At 41.7% G+C, this 16,302-nt stretch overlaps 1 protein-coding gene across 1 annotated transcript; it reads left to right on the top strand.

Moving 5' to 3' along the window:
• Positions 1 to 1,417: 1,417 nt before the first annotated feature.
• On the top strand, positions 1,418 to 16,077 carry DLD (dihydrolipoamide dehydrogenase). Its single transcript, XM_068166789.1, has 14 exons — positions 1,418 to 1,527; positions 2,565 to 2,640; positions 3,433 to 3,512; positions 5,422 to 5,490; positions 8,159 to 8,228; positions 8,589 to 8,689; positions 9,015 to 9,158; positions 9,274 to 9,375; positions 9,712 to 9,902; positions 11,635 to 11,805; positions 12,204 to 12,393; positions 12,796 to 12,933; positions 14,883 to 14,972; positions 15,082 to 16,077. The coding sequence occupies exons 1-14, from the start codon at positions 1,489 to 1,491 to the stop codon at positions 15,145 to 15,147; spliced, it is 1,527 nt and encodes a 508-aa protein (XP_068022890.1). The 5' UTR covers positions 1,418 to 1,488; the 3' UTR covers positions 15,148 to 16,077.
• The last annotated feature ends 225 nt before the right edge of the window (positions 16,078 to 16,302 follow it).

Below are 16,302 nucleotides of genomic sequence, written 5' to 3'. Positions count from 1 at the left end.
TCCTCACACAGTGCCAAACACTAACTGCAGAGGGGAGAGCTCTGGTAACCTGCTGTGCATCAGGACTGGCAAGCCAAGAGAGAAGCCATGGTGAATTAAGAAATGTTGGCTGAGTACTTTCAGTTAGCTACAGGAGGAGGATTTTTGCTCTTATTCTCTTTTGTTGGCTCATTAGCAAAGACAGGAGGAAATGATGGGGCCATGGCACTTTTGCTGCAAACATCAGGAATTCCAGAATACTTTCTCATTATCCAGTGAGAGTTAGGGATTTAAATATATGAGGCACATCCAGTCTCCAGTGGAGGTGCAATCAGATAAATACTTACACAGATAGAATAGGAATCCTGTCCACTGAATATGGCCTTTCATTTTGAACACAGGTGCCTTTCACACACTGTGACTAGGTGTTGGCACACTCATTAGTTGGTGCACTTCTGACAGGTCTGACTGTATTTAATGGGGGATTAATTGCTCTTCTCCAAGGTAGTTTCACTAAATAATTTAAGCTTGCTATAATCAGAAAGCCTGCATTTACGAACATTATGCCTCAACATTTGTGTTTGGTGATGTGCTTCTCAATGTAGGAAGTAACAGAACACTGCCATCTGATGGAAATACTGGTTTAAGGCAAGAAATTAGTCTAGGAAACTTGAGAACACTTTCTTACAGAAAATATTTTCTCTTTTGGGCAAGATAGGCAATCTGAATTATGAACTATATTGCGTATTACTTATCTAAATCTACATATAGATTTTTTTTTTACCATAAATTGAACAGAATATTGCACATGTCCTAAATCAGGTGGAATTTGGTGCCTTGCCTCCGCAGTCAATAAAGGATTTGTTTTCAAATACTGAGGTGCTGAAGTGCAAATAGCAGAGGACTGTGGGGTGCACAACCCTTTGTTTTAGAGAATAAATAGAATCACAGAATCACACAGAATCACAGAATCACCAAGGTTGGAAGAGACCACAAAGATCAAATAGTCTGGAAGAATACAAATACCATTAAACTGTTAATTATAGAAAATCTCTCAATAGTCTCGTTCAATTTTCCCCCTTGATTAAATACATTAAAGGCAGTAATGTCAAGCCACCTGAAATTCTTTGCAAAGTTAAATGTTTATATTTTTGTCTTAATAATTGAATGTAGGTACATTTCACTGACATTTAGAAGTATTACGTTTCATTCTGAAAAACGAAATATTTTGACTTTCTGTGTTTGCGCCTAAGATTTATGTTGGCTCATTAGGAGTACAACCCCCAACCACCACGACCCGCCGGAAGCACTGCCGGCAGCGCCGGCTCAGTCGCCGGCGCCCTGCGCCGCAACCGCCTCGTTTGCATCGCTCCGCCCCCGAGCTCCGCTCCCTGAGCTGTACCGCACTTCCGTCTGCGACAGGGGGCGCTATCGCGCTCCACCGCGCCTGCGCGAGTCCGTGGAGTCCTTGGGTTTGCGGCGGAGGGGTGAAGGCCGGCGGCGGTGGACATGCAGCGCTGGGGACGTGTCTCCTGCGCCCTCGCTCGGGTACGGTGCTGGCAGGGGCCGGCATTACTGCGGGGTGGGCGGTTCAGCGTAGGTAGCTGAGCCACGCTGTGTTCGGGAGCTTGGGCCTGGGCCTTCCTTATGCCCCCCACCTTTCTCCGGCAGCGGGCAGAGGGCGGAGCTGGAGCAGGCGCCCTGGAGCGGGCACGGCGGCGGGCGGTGTGGGGTTTGGCTGCGTTTTCCTTGCTTTTCTACCTTCGCCTCTTGGCGTGGGGAAAGAGAGCCGCTCCGAGCCCAGCGCGCCCTGGTCTCCACTTAAGTGACCGGGTGTCCGCGCTGTCGCCTGGCCGCATGCGTCACACACCGCTCCAGAAGTGTTGAGGTCGGGGGGCTTTGGCCCCGCTTCCATGTAGTTTGTTAGTGCAGGTCTTCCTGAGAGCGCGGGAGGGTGCTCCGGCCTGCCCCGGCTTCGGCCGGAGAGAGCGGCCCGGGGGAGTCGGGAGTGAGGGCGGGTGCTTCTGTGGCTGTGGAGATTGCCAGCTGTCACAGGATCTCTTCCTGCATTTCGGGCAGCACTGCGGGCTTCAGAAGTATTTCCAGGAGCATCCTCTGCTGCCGTTACAGGGTGATCAGCCCGTGAGATGCTTGTGGTAGTTGTGCTGTCTCATTACAGTGTAAAAATCTTGTCCTCCAGAGCCATCTCCAGATGTTACCTGTGCATAGGAAGTGGCCAGAGGGGATGATTATGGAATATAACTCTTGATGAGCTCCTGTGACTGTCCACTTTATGTCATTAAGAGGTTTGAGAGCCCTGTGAGAAGGGTTGAAAGTTCGAGTAGTTAAAAGCAGCCTAAGGCTAGGCTGAAATGAAAACAGGCCTAACTGGGTTGAGGTTGCAGGGCAGGTGAACGGCAGAGCTGCTTCTAACTTGTTCCAGTCCATGTCCTCTGTGTTTGCCTCAGTTGTGTTGTTCCTGTTTTGGTTAACTGGTGACTGTAATTGTATGGTTGAATGCTTATTATTTTCTTCCAGGGTAGACTTCAACTCTTAAATCTAAGACTTTTTCCCCCCCTTTCTAGAGGAGCCATTTTGATCGAATTCATCATGGTCTCCAGGGAATTTGTGCAGTGTCACAAAGGACCTATGCTGATCAAGGTAATTAATTGTGAAGAATTTTGTTGCTCAAAAGCCCAATCCAAAGCCCAATAATCCACAAAAAACCCAAAGCAGTTCTTGCAACTTGGAAACTAGACTTTCAGGTAAATGTGAAATGCATGGCAGCAAGGATTTTCAGATAAAGATTAGTGGCTTATTTTCTAATTTGATATCAAGCTAAAGCTATAAATGCAAGTTGAAGTTTATATAACATAAGAACAGTGATGGTAATTAATATTCTAATAGAGATTGTGGTTGCAAGATATGAATTAAGCATGAAGTTCATAGCATCTGCTGTGTTTATAATCAATTAGAGGTTGTATAACTATCTTTCAGCCATATTTTCTCTTTTAAAGACTGCTGATTTAATAGCATTCAGTAAGGATTTTGTGCTAAACAACAATAGAAGCTATATTGGAAAATGTTATAATAAACTAGCTAGACATCTTGGGTTATGTTCTTAAAGGATTTATAGCAAGAGCACTGGGTCAGACAGAATTCCATTTCTTCATTCCATTTTACATTATTTTCCCTGGAAAATTTAAGACTGGCTGTTTCATTGCAGACTGAATACCTCCATGCAACCTTTCCCTTTTTCCAGAAAGCTACTTTAAGATGTGAGATGTAATTTACTTTGCCAAGCTAGTTTATTTAGTTGTGTGTTGTTTTAATAGATATTTTGCTTTAAAAAAAATAAATAAAATCAAACACTGAGTATTCCAAAGGCGATAAACTGGTATTCCTGAATTTTAATTATTGAAACAAAAATAGCTCAAGTGTTCTCTGTTTCAGTTGATGCCGATGTCACAGTCATTGGCTCCGGTCCTGGAGGGTACGTTGCTGCTATCAAAGCAGCTCAGCTTGGATTTAAGGTAGGATGAGACCTCAGACAGATAGCAGAATGAACCCAAAAGGTGTTTGTGTGATACTGAGAACCTGAAATTCTCCTGTTGTGTCTTGGGCTACCAGATGCTGTTGATGTGTCAGTAGTCTTCACCCCACTCACCCAGATGATGCAGAAGTTGAGGTGGAGATTTGAAGTGTTACTATCTATAGTCCTTATACTGACAAAGCTGCTCAGGACAGCTGGCTTTTGATTGGGAGTGATAACTGAAATGGGCTTATACTCATGCGGAAGAGGAGGTCAGAAAAGAATGCTGGGAAGGAATTTTTGTCCCAACAAAGAAAGAAGGGAAAATACAGTGACAGAAAGGCCCCTTAACTGTGCTGAAGAACCAACTGAGGGAACTCATGAAAGGAAAAGACTCTCAATATTAACTGATGTGCTTTTTTGAATGTGAAGAGGGCAATCCCATGGAATTGGACATGCTTGCATGTATCACTAAATAAACATGAAAAATGTTTGTGCTGTCCTTGAGGAATGTTTTTCTAAGACTGACCAAAAAAGATTCTTTAGTTACACCATCCATGGAAGAACCCAAGCATGCTCTACTGAATTACTGCACTTTAACCTTGCAATTTGTCCAGCATCTGCTAGCACAAGTATTACGTGCTTGTGTCACTGCCACAGCATCCCATATGAATGCCAGCAATGGTCTGTGGTCATTGGCTTTCCCACAGTTTTGCTTGGCTTTGTTGGTGGAGTTGATGTAAGGTGGATGAGACAGAAGCTCCTCCTTTATCAGGGAAAGATAGGAGCAGTCTGGCACTGTTTGATCCACAGTGCAACTTTTCAAGCACTTGGATCATTTTTCATGCATTCGTATGCTTAAGGCTGGAGGGAGGGTAGGCTGGGAGGGAATCAGCATGTCTCTGTGTGTTTCTGTGGTTTGATGTGAATTCTGCTCTTCACCTTGCCATCACACCTACTTGGCACAAAAGCACCAGTTTAAGAAAACAATGAAAGGCGTTCATTTGGGTAGTCCCTTCTCAGCAGATTGGAGCTCTGGCAGTGTAAACCAAGGAACTAATACTTTAATTGTGTGTACCTTGCAAAGGAGAGGCCAGGGATTTTGTTTCTGTAAAAAAGGTTTGCAGTATTCTCTTACACTCCAAGTAATCTGTTTTTCTTGAAGTTTTGTCAGTTGTTTTTTTTCCCTTTGCATATTTTGATGCTGGCAAGTTAATGAGGAGGAGATGAAAGCTTTTCCATCCATATTGATATTGACCTTAGTGTTGCTTGGTTTTGCTTCACTTTTTTTTTTCTGTCTTTATAGGTATTGGCACAACTTTATAGCAATGGGTCTTGCAGGGTAGCATGTCTAGAGAGGAAAACACTTCTGGTTTGGGAGTTTTATTCTGTTTTGTTTTCCTTAAAGAAAAGACAACTTCATGCAGTGTTAACCTCTGCTGGTTCATTCATCTGCTGTTTGCTCTCGACTGTTTGTTCTTAGGAATCTTCTGTGAGATTTACTTTTTTTTTTTACTTTTCCCAGTTTTTGGCAGGGTTTTTTTAATTAATTCTGTGGGGAACATCTTTGACAGAACCAAGTGTTGTATTTTAACTGAGGCTGCTTTATGGACAGTGCTTAAACTTGTATGAAAGTATAAATGATGCAGTGCAGAATGTGGCTCTCTCCTGGTAGAGAATGTTGTTGCAAAGAGCCATTTTGTGGTTTTTCAGCTAGGAAGAAAATGAAGGAGGAGGAATCTGAGCCACAAAAATCTAGGAATGGAATCAGAAGCACTTGCAGAGGAAGAGTTACTAGATGTATGCCTGGTCTTTGTCATCAGTTCTAATTTGTGACATAAATTGTAAGAAAATGGTACAATAGTATTACTAAAAAAATGATTCTCCACCCTCCCCTTATCTTTCCTCAGACTGTCTGTGTAGAAAAAAATGAAACATTAGGTGGAACCTGTTTGAATGTTGGATGTATTCCATCAAAGGTAAGCTTATATACTTTGTCATGACTTCATTAAAAGCAGCAGAGATGTGTATCATTTGGAAAAATATTAAGAAGGAGTTTCTCAAATTGATGTAGTTTCTTTAAAAATTGAAATTGGAATCCAAATGAGCTGCAGTCAAGTGGTGGCTGTGTCTTTAATTAATATTCAGGGAAATAAGGAGGAGCAGTAACAAAACCCTTGCCTTGGACTTCTGGAGGGCAGATTTCAGCTTGTTTAAGCAACTAATTTGGAGAGTACCCTGGGTAGCAGCCCTTAAGAGCAAAGGGGTCCAGGATGGTTGAACCTACTTCAAACAGGAGCTCTTGAAGGCACGGGAACAGGGTGTGCCCCTGTGCTGCAAGATGAGCTGGCAGGGAAGGCGACCGGTCTGGATGGGCAAACCGCTCTTGAAGGAGTTAAGGGGAAAAAAATGAGCGTGTGTCACCTTTGGAAAGGGGGGAGGCAACTTGAGATATGTTTAAGGATGTTGTTAGATCATGTTGAATTAAAATTAGAGAGGCAAAAGCCCAGTTAGAACTTAAGCTGGCCACTTCTGTGAAAGACAATAAAAAGCATTTTTATAAATAATTAATGCTAAAAAGAGGGCAAAGAATCTCCACTCCTTATTAGACCTGGAGTGGAACATTGTAACTAAAGATGAGGAAAAGGCTGAGGTACTAAATACCTTCTTTGCCTCCATTTTCAACAGTAAGGCAGGAGGACTCCAGGATAACTGGCCTCCTCAACTGGTTGATGGGGTCAGGGAGCAGTATAATCCCCCTGAAATCCATGAGGAATTACGGATTTGCTGAGATGCTTGGATACTCACAAGTCCATGGGACTGGATGGATCTATCCTAGGGTACTGAGAGAGCTGGCAGATGAGCTGGCCAAGCTTCTCTCCTTCATTTTCCACCAGTCCTGGCTCACAGGAGAGGTCCCAGACAATTGGAAACTGGCCAGTGTGACACCCATCCACAAGAAGGGCTGGATGGAGGAACCTGCAAGCTACAGGCCTGTCAGCCTGACCTCAGTGCCAGGTCATCAACAGGCTGGGGACAGAGTGGTTGGAGACCAGCCAGGCAGAAAAGGACCTGGGAGTACTGGTTGACAGCTGGCTGAACGTGAGCCAGCAGTGTGCCCAGGTGGCCAAGAAGGCCAATGGCATCCTGGCCTGCATCAGGAATAGTGTGGCCAACAGGAGCAGGGAAGTCATTGTGCCCCTGTACTCAGCACTGGTTAGGCCACACCTTGAGTCCTGTTCTGGGCCCTTCAATTTAAGAAGGACATTGAGACACTTGAACGTGTCCAGAGAAGGGCAATGAGGCTGGGGAGAGGCCTTGAACACAAGCCCTATGAGGAGAGGCTGAGGGAGCTGGGGTTGTTTAGCCTGGAGAAGAGGAGGCTCAAGGGAGACCGCATTGCGGTTGTAGACAGGTGGGGGTTGGTCTCTTCTCCCAGGCAACCAGCACCAGAACAAGAGGACACAGTCTCAAGCTGTGCCAGGGGAAATTTAGGCTTGAGGTGAGAAGAAAGTTCTTCACAGAAAGAGTTGTTAGCCATTGGAATGAGCTGCCCAGGGAGGTGGTGGAGTCACCATCCCTGGAGGTGTTAAACAAGGGATTGGAAATGGGATTTGAAGCCGTGGTTTAGTTAGTCATGAGGTGTAAGATACTAGGTAGTAGGTTGGACTTGATGATCTCTGAGGTCTTTTCTGACCTGGTTGATTCCACGATTCTATTAGATGTTACACATTCAGGGTTGTGACAATTATGTGAGAAGGGTAAATGAACTCCAGGAGAGAAAGTTGATGACTTATGCATAAATATGGTATTACCTTACTTGAGTTTCTCTGTGACCTATGCTAGATTCTATGGTCCTGCTCTGACACGGGTTTGGACTTGATGGTCTTCGAAGGTTCCTTCCAACCCTTAATGTCCTATGACCCTATGATTTGCACTGTTGTAAAGATACTGGTAATTTCATTTTCAGCAAGGCTGTAGTGAGAGACATCACTTTTCTTACCAAGATCCCTCCCTAACTATATTGCTATTTCTAATCAAAATGCAGTTACAGAAGTTCTACATTTCAAGCTGCTGATTTATAGACATCCATATAAAAACTTCTAATTTTATTTTTTGAGTCACAAATACCTAGTAACCTGAGCTGCCCATCTAACTTCAGCTCCAACTAGCTACACAGTTGTAGTAACTTTAGCATAACAACTTAACTACAAGTTGTAACTCAGGTATGTCTGTGCTGGCTAATGTTTTACCAATGATTTCAGTATGGATTTTCCTCATCCAGTTTTTCTGTACCCTCTTTTTATTGACAAATAGTCTCTTGTCTGAGGAAATAAGGAAATTCTCCTGTGTCACTCAGAATCATCTTTCTTTCCTTAAAGTCTGGGCTTGTTTTTTTGTTTTTCCCCCCCAATCTCTATGGAGTCATTTCCAGTTTCTGAGGTGAAATGTGCAGAAAGGATAGGTGTGAATTTAACTATTTTACATTAAATATGTAAGTTTATAAAACACTTGAGTAGAAATGCTGTGTACACTTTGTGCTTGAAAAGCTCCTTTTTTTAACGTGCTTATTTTTTTACATTATTATAATAATGAATTAATTTGTGAATGTATGCTCTAATTCCTGTTTCCATATGTGTATTTTAGGCGTTGCTGAACAACTCACATTTGTATCACTTGGCCCATGGAAAAGATTTTGCCAGTAGAGGAATTGAAAGTGAGTGTGTAGAGCAACTAGTCAGTGCCTGTTAACATAAATGATTTCTGTCAACAAGCAAATTTAATCATGCAGATCTGGCTACTGTAGTCTTCTGGTCAGAAGACTTTTTGCACTTAAAAAGAATATCCTTTATCTGTCAGTTGAAGGGTGAGGGATAGGTATCTGCATCTTCAACCCTGAATCATGGCTATTTGAAAAGTCTAATACTGCTTTTTAATGTAGCTGTTGTTGAATGTAACCCTTGGCATTTAGTAGGGCTGTCCAACATCTTACTGTGTCAGAGCTGTTAATTGTGTTTAGGTTAGCTCCTTTATAAGCACTGCAATGCCTGATACAGGTTTTTTTTTTTAACCTTAGTTACAGGAATCCGTTTGAACCTAGAGAAGATGATGGAACAGAAGAGTGGTGCAGTGAAGGCCTTAACAGGTGGAATTGCTCATTTATTTAAACAAAACAAGGTTAGTTTGGATTATATACTGAGGTGTTTCCATGATTTTTTTTCTGATCTGGAATTCGTGCTTTTTATACTTTTAACATTCTTGCTACATGAATTAATTTGGGTAATTGGCCTGGTAAAGGGAGAATTTGAGTCATTCTCTTCTAGGAAACTTTTAAATCAATAATTCCTTGATTCTTAACCTACTTAAAAGAATTACTTTTAAGGTGGTGATGCAAAGGTATGTGTTAACAGCTTCTCTAAAGTGTTAGTGAGCTTCAGATTAAATGCAGCCTAACTTAGATAACAAATTTGAATCTGAATTTACTGTGTTCTGATTACTAAAGGTCACACATGTATCTGGGTTTGGAAAAATCACTGGGAAAAACCAAGTCACTGCAACCAAAGATGATGGCAGCACACAGGTTATCAATACAAAGAACATACTCATAGCCACAGGCTCGGAAGTTGCTCCCTTCCCTGGAATTACTGTATGTATTTTTCAATGGTACTTTTTCCATCTGATTGCACTTCGTATTCTGTGTGGTATATATGTAATGTAAAAAAGAGATTATAACCTCCCTTTGTGGATTTCTTCATTATTAGATTGATGAAGATAATATTGTATCATCCACTGGTGCACTGTCACTGAAAAAAGTTCCTGAAAAGATGGTTGTCATTGGTGCAGGAGTCATTGGTGTGGAATTGGTGAGATAATATTTAAAACACTTGGTATTTCATTTACAAAGGAACAAGGCATTACTTTTTTTGTGTTTTATTGTGTTGTGATTTGTTAAATGTTAGTTTGAGTTGTAATGAAATTGTTCAGAGTTCATAGCTTGCTATATCTCACCAGAAAAACTGTGCGGTTTGTAGGATCAGTATTCATGCAGCTGGTTAGCTGAGTTGGTCTTGTTTTATTCTACACTGCAACTTCTTTAAAACTGATGAGTTTGCTGTTAGTTGTCATCCTGCTTTTGATAATACTACAGAGTAAAGGAATCCAAAGTTAAATGCTTTTTGTTTATGTTGTTCTGACTGCAGGGTTCAGTTTGGCAGCGCCTGGGTGCAGATGTTACAGCTGTTGAGTTCATGGGCCATGTTGGTGGAATGGGAATTGACATGGAGATCTCTAAAAACTTCCAACGTATTCTTCAGAAACAGGGATTTAAATTCAAACTGAACACCAAAGTTACAGGTGCTACCAAGAGACCAGATGGAAAAATTGATGTTGCGTAAGTATTTTAAGGGAATTGTGGCCCTCCAGTATCTGAAGGGGGCCTACAAGAAAGCTGGGGAGGGACTTTTTTTAGGGTGTCAGGTAGTGATAGGACTAGGGGGAATGGATCCAAGCTAGAGGAGGTAGATTTAGATTAGATGTCAGGAAGAAGTTCTTCACCATAATGGTGGTGAGACACTGGAACAGGTTGCCCAGGGAGGTGGTGGAAGCCCCATCCCTGGAGGTTTTTAAGGCCAGGCTGGATGTAGCGCTCTGAGCAACCTGATCTAGTGGAAAGTGTCCCTGCCCATGGCAGTGGGGTTGGAACTAGATGATCTTTGAGGTCCCTTCCCTGACAATTCTGTGCATGCTATATATATATATTATTTTCCCTATTCCTTCAAGCATATTTAAAAATACAGCCTGATACTATTTTGTGTGACAGGAAAAGAAAATGGATTTAGGATGAAACTTCTAAAATTCTTCAGTGAAATTTAATTTTTATCCTGTATCATAACTTGCAGAGCTTATAATTTTGTTGGAATCTTAGACTGCATATATATATATATGTATAGTTTGAAGAGGTTCCTTTGACTGGAGCAGAAGGCGTGCTCATATAAACGAGTGTTGTTTCAGTGAGATCAGTAATAAAAACTGAGCTCTAAATAATTCCTTTCCTGGGTGATCTTCTGATATAATTAACATAAATATCATGATTGTTCATACAGTCATTTTCAGTTATTGGCTAATCACTGGAAGGGTTATTTTGTCCATTCCTCTTCTTGTCTCAAAATAAGCATGGCAGAGATTTTACTTATGTTGAGCAGAAGAAAATGAGACTACCACATAGGTGTCTTTTAATGGCCACTCTCAAGCTCTTTGAAGACCTGCAGGTGAACAGCTAATGTCGAAACATATAAAGCAAACTTGCTTTGTAGAAGTCCATATGTATACACTATTTCTTTCCAATGTCCATTGGCATCCTGGCCTGCATTAGGAATAGTGTGGCCAGCAGGAGCAGGGAGGTCATTGTGCCCCTGTACTCTGCATTGGTTAGGCCGCACCTTGAGTACTGTGTCCAGTTCTGGGCCCCTCAGTTTAGGAAGGACATTGAGACACTTGAACGTGTCCAGAGAAGGGCAACAAGGCTGGTGAGAGGCCTTGAACACAAGCCCTATGAGGAGAGGCTGAGGGAGCTGGGATTGTTTAGCCTGGAGAAGAGGAGGCTCAGGGGTGACCTCATTGCCCTCTACAACTACCTGAAAGGTGGTTGTAGCCAGGAAGGGGTTGGTCTCTTCTCCCAGGCAACCAGCACCAGAACAAGGGGACATAGTCTCAAGCTGCGCCAGGGGAAGTTTAGGCTGGAGGTGAGGACAAAGTTCTTCACCGAGAGAGTCATTAGTCATTGGAATGGGCTGCCCAGGGAGGTGGTGGAGTCACCATCCCTGGAGGTGTTCAAGAGGAGATTGGACGTGGCACTTGGTGCCATGGTCTAGTCATGAGGTCTGTGGTGACAGGTTGGACTCGATCCTCAAGGTCTCTTCCAACCTTAGCGATACTGTGATACTGTGAAGCCTGCTCCTCCCTCTCCTGCTCCTCAACTCATGAAAGGCAGAAACAGGGCACAGTCTGGAATGCAAGTGTTTTGGACACCAATAGGTCAACATCTAAATTATGTTAGTTACTAGTCAGAGAATACAATGCTGAAAGTTCAGAGCTTAATATGTTTGCTACTTGTTTCTCTACAGTGTTGAAGCTGCTGCTGGTGGCAAGGCTGAAGTAATAACTTGTGACGTGCTCCTAGTTTGCATCGGTAGACGTCCATTTACAAAAAATTTAGGTCTGGAGGATATTGGAATTGAACTTGATAAGAGGGGGAGAATCCCAGTCAATAACAGATTCCAAACCAAAATTCCAAAGTATGTATGACTGAATTCTTTAATTTTATTTTTTATGGAAGCAGAACTCTTATTTTTAAGTTTAACCTACTAAAGCACTTTGGTTTTGTTTTTAATTGCAGGAAATAACTTTCTTTTCAGGAAGGAAATCTCAAGATTTGTTTATTTCAGGAACTAAAGATTTTATTCAAGCTTTGAAGTTTTGTAATGTGTGTGACCATTTCTTGTCACTAGTACTTCTTGAGGTGTGGTGATTCTGTGGTAACTGCTCTTGTATACTTTGTATTTACTTTGAAATTTGATATGTTAATCTGTTTTGATTAGTTTTCAGTAACTCATTTCAAACTGTTACATAAGGTAGCCTGGGTGTGCTAGGATGTTTTTAAACAGTGTCTTATTCTGTTTCATTGGTCTGATAGCATCTATGCTATTGGTGATGTAGTTGCTGGACCTATGCTGGCCCACAAGGCTGAGGATGAAGGCATTCTTTGCGTAGAAGGGATGGCTGGGGGAGCAGTTCACATTGACTATAACTGCGTACCCTCCGTGATATACACTCACCCTGAAGTGGCCTGGGTTGGCAAATCAGAAGAACAGCTGAAGGAAGAGGTACCTATTTGTTCCCTTATCAGAAAAAAAAAGCCTTTCCACCTTGGGCATGGTTTCATTGTCCAGCAGTTGAGCTGCTTTTTCCCAGAAGAACTTGTGCACCTGAACTTGTCACTTAGGGCACAGGGCATAAGATTGAATAATTCCCTTCTGCACTCTGCTCTCCCAAGGGCCATAGTTCTCTTTAATGACATCTATTCTGCAAACGTCACATTGTTCTTTTGCCAGCTTAATCTTTTTACAATGCCTCTTTATGCTCCTTTCGGTGGTGTCCTTATGCATTTCTGTGTGTCTTATGTGTCTTTTATTTTTGTACTATCTCTGTGGCTGTAACTATACAGACAATTCAGTAAGTACATTGTTCTTGTTGGTCATAAATTCAGTAACACATCTGTTTTGTAGGGTGTAGAATACAAAATTGGGAAATTTCCATTTGCTGCAAACAGCAGAGCGAAGACAAATGCTGACACGGATGGCATGGTGAAAATACTTAGTCAGAAATCAACAGACAGGATGTTGGGTGCTCACATTTTAGGCTCAGTAAGTATTGTAAATTCTGCTGCTGTCTTGGCCTTGTAAAGATCTCTCATTAAGTGTTGAACTGTTGCAAAGTAGCTGTCAAGTTGAAAGTGGTGGTGCATGTAAAAAGCAGATTGAGTCCACTGTAATGATTTTTTGTTTGCTATCTTCCGCAGCCCTGCCCTCCTTCATTCCCGCTTTTCTCTTAGTTTGGCATTGAGACAGCTTATTTGAGAGAACAGCAAAAATTGTTCACTGAAGTTCTGCAAGTTGAGGGAGAAGAACAGACTGGGGGTTTTTTAATTGGTAGTTTTTTTATTTCCCCTTTCTGAACTTCAGACTTCAACAAAGCTGTTAACTGTATGCTGTGGTTACCAAATCTTGGAGAACTTTCAAGTAAAAGTCCTTTGTAAAGATGAGAAATCAGAAAATTCCATTTGGGAAAAGTATAATTTTTCTGCTCTCCCACACATTCCAAAGTGAAATCTCTCTCTGGTTGGTTTCTTAGTTTCAAAACCTCCTTTTTTTTTCCTTTTGTTGCTTTTGTTTTGCCCTAAACGTGTGCAGAAGCACTTCTGTGCATCTTTAAGAGTTTTCTGTAAGGGAGATGCTAAAACTGTTCTCTTTTTTTTTTCTGGAAATTTTATTTCTGTGAATGGATAAACTATCAAGAGTAGTGGGTAGGTGCTCTGTTTGCAAATCCAATTCTCATGATTGCTGGTAGGACATAGTTCTGCTGGTTATTTTCTCTCATGTCAGTCATTTGAAAGTCAACATGCCTTAAAGCACAACTTAGGTTTGTCGGTGTGAGACCAATTTTCTTAATTGGAAAAGGGTTAGGCAGAAATCTTGATTACAGATCTGAATGCTGAAAATGTAGCAGGAGGTTTCACTCATTTTGATTCATCAAATACATTTTCTCAGAGTCAATGCACACAATAAAAATGAGGGTGCAGATATAACAGGCTTTCAGCTGTGTGGCCGGTTGAGCCTGTCCCCTTAAGAAAGGGAATATGGTGGACGGAAGTTGGTAAACGGAAAGAATAATCTAAACTAATTTCATTGGTGAAGTGGGAGGAAGCACCTTCTGAACTGGGAGTGCAGGAGGAGTATCCTGGGCACTCCGGCACTTTTCTATCAGTCTTGCTTCCGCCTCTTCTTTGGGCAGCAGCTTTCTGTGCTGGGCTTTCTGCCAAGACTTCGGCCTTGAAACCGATAAGATATAAGGCCTGTATTAACTGCTTTCCAATTAACACAAAACTGCTTTTAACTTCTTTCTTTCTCTTTCTCTTTGCTGATCTACTCTGGGGAAAGGGGGGGAGAGAGGGGAGAGCGGAGGTGGGGAGCCCCCTCTGCTGAGGGGGGGAACTCTCATTTCTGTGTTACTTTATTGTATATCTTTGTATATATTGTAAATATTGTAAATTTGTATATATTCCCCTGCATATCCTACATTGCTTTGTAAATATACAGCTCCACTGCTTTGCTAATCCAGCTGTGAGTTTTTTTTTCCCTTTCCCTTCAATTTTTTTTTTCCCTTTACCTTACAAGGGGGAAGGGAGGAGGCTTCTTGGCCTTACCCTTCCAAACCCTCGACAAGCTGTTATTTAGCTTTCTTGGAGGGCATTCAAGTTTTGGGGAGGTTTCAGCAGTGTATATTGCAACTTTGAGAATGTATTACCTGATCAGGATCTTAGAGTGGAAAAAATGCCCAGATTTTGCAGAACTCTCAGTAATGAAAGGACAAATATTCTTGCTAAGAATTGTGTTTAGATTTACACTAGGCTTTAGCACAGTTAACACATAAATTAAGTACTTACAACTTGCATTAAAAGACAGCTGAAGTGCTAGTTATAATACAACTTCCCTTTTTTAGCAAAACATGTTTGTTTACAAGCTGTTACTGATTCAGAAGAACCTGGACCACTGCATGAAGATTTGTGCTAATTACAAATGCCTCTAAATTACAGGGTGCTGGTGAAATGGTTAATGAAGCTGCCCTTGCTATGGAATATGGGGCATCATGTGAAGATGTAGCCAGAGTTTGCCATGCCCACCCGGTAAGTTGTGTTTTCTAACCAGACTGTTGAACGCCAGGGTTACACAAACATGCTGCCGTTACATGTAACTATTAATGACTTGTACCATTTTTGCATTTGCTCTCTACAGACAGTGTCAGAAGCCTTCAGGGAAGCAAACTTAGCAGCATCTTTTGGCAAAGCTATCAACTTCTAAAATGAAAGAGCAGACCTTTGTACCTGTATAGTACATCTCTGAAAATAAACTGTGGGCCCTTGTGGAAGGCTGAGTCTTGAGGACTAAGTGAATCTCTTCATTTTAAAACATCAAGTATTTAAACAAGTAGAGTTTGGAACAAGCAGAATTACTTGGTCTCTGTAAATTAAATACTTAAAATTACATGTTTATTTACATGATGAATGTGGCAGGAAAATGCCCTCACGGAACTTGTCTCTTTTTCCAAGCCAAACATTGTGCTGCTGCATGGGATTACCGGGTGTGCTGGGCAGAATTCTGGGTAAGTGTCCTGCATACCTGGTATTTTCTTATTTGAAGTAGTGGTAGGCTAAACCAGTTGAATGCTGGCACTTACAAATGCCACTGTCACTTCCGCACAAAAATGTGTTTCGTTCTGAAAGGATTAACTTCAGTATTTAACCTACTTCTTGCATACAAGTACCAAAACTTGTTTTGACCTAGTTGTGTTAAGATGTTGGGAAAAGTGGGGCTCATACAAATCAATTAAAATTATATTGACTTTTTAAAGGGAAAACTACAGTGTGTGTGTGTGTGTGTGATTCTCCATGTTATGTTTTCGTATTGATAACTCACCAGGGGAAAAAATGGAGCACTCAAGGAGAAGTGAAAGACTGAGGAAAAGGTAATCTTACTGCTGTTGAAATTATTTTTTTGCTTTTAAAGCTTCCATTGTCCAACTCTTAAAACTCGAAACACTAAAACTGGGTAGCAAAGCAGTGCTGGCTGTAAAGTGCTATGACATAAGGGTTATTTTGCACCTTTCACATAAAAAGGCCACAGTATCAGCTCCGCAAAATGAAGACATACTTTCTGCCCTTCTCTTTTCTATTTTGTGCTCTCTTTCTGTCTCTTCTGTGAAAAGAGAGCTTAATAAAATTTTGACCTGGCTGGGGGGTCTTCTTGGATTTTTTGTTTGCTGAATTGATCCTGTTGCTACCTGTAGAGTCAAGGTTGTCGAATACGTGAAGAAACTTGCAAACAAATGGCATCTTTGGAAGATCCTTTACATGTTGGAACGCACCCACTTCCAGCACCCTCATTCTACGTTTCATTTGGCAGGGTGTCAGTTCTGTTTTGTCATTAGGTTGTTCTTCCTCAAAGATCTCACCTGCT

The sequence above is a fragment of the Melanerpes formicivorus genome, unplaced genomic scaffold (assembly GCF_026170545.1).
Source record: "Melanerpes formicivorus ecotype bairdi unplaced genomic scaffold, bMelFor1.0.p_v2 SCAF_3, whole genome shotgun sequence".
Lineage (NCBI taxonomy): Eukaryota > Metazoa > Chordata > Aves > Piciformes > Picidae > Melanerpes > Melanerpes formicivorus.
The sequence above is the reverse complement of the archived record's forward strand: the minus strand, read 5'-3'. Positions and strand labels throughout refer to the sequence as shown.

Bases quoted from the DNA above. Each gene is read 5' to 3' on its own strand.
- DLD (XM_068166789.1), top strand. From the start codon at position 1,489: ATGCAGCGCTGGGGACGTGTCTCCTGCGCCCTCGCTCGG. The intron at 9,376-9,711 runs GTGAGATAATAT...TTCTGACTGCAG, and splicing joins GAGTCATTGGTGTGGAATTG to GGTTCAGTTTGGCAGCGCCT. The intron at 14,973-15,081 runs GTAAGTTGTGTT...TGCTCTCTACAG, and splicing joins GAGTTTGCCATGCCCACCCG to ACAGTGTCAGAAGCCTTCAG.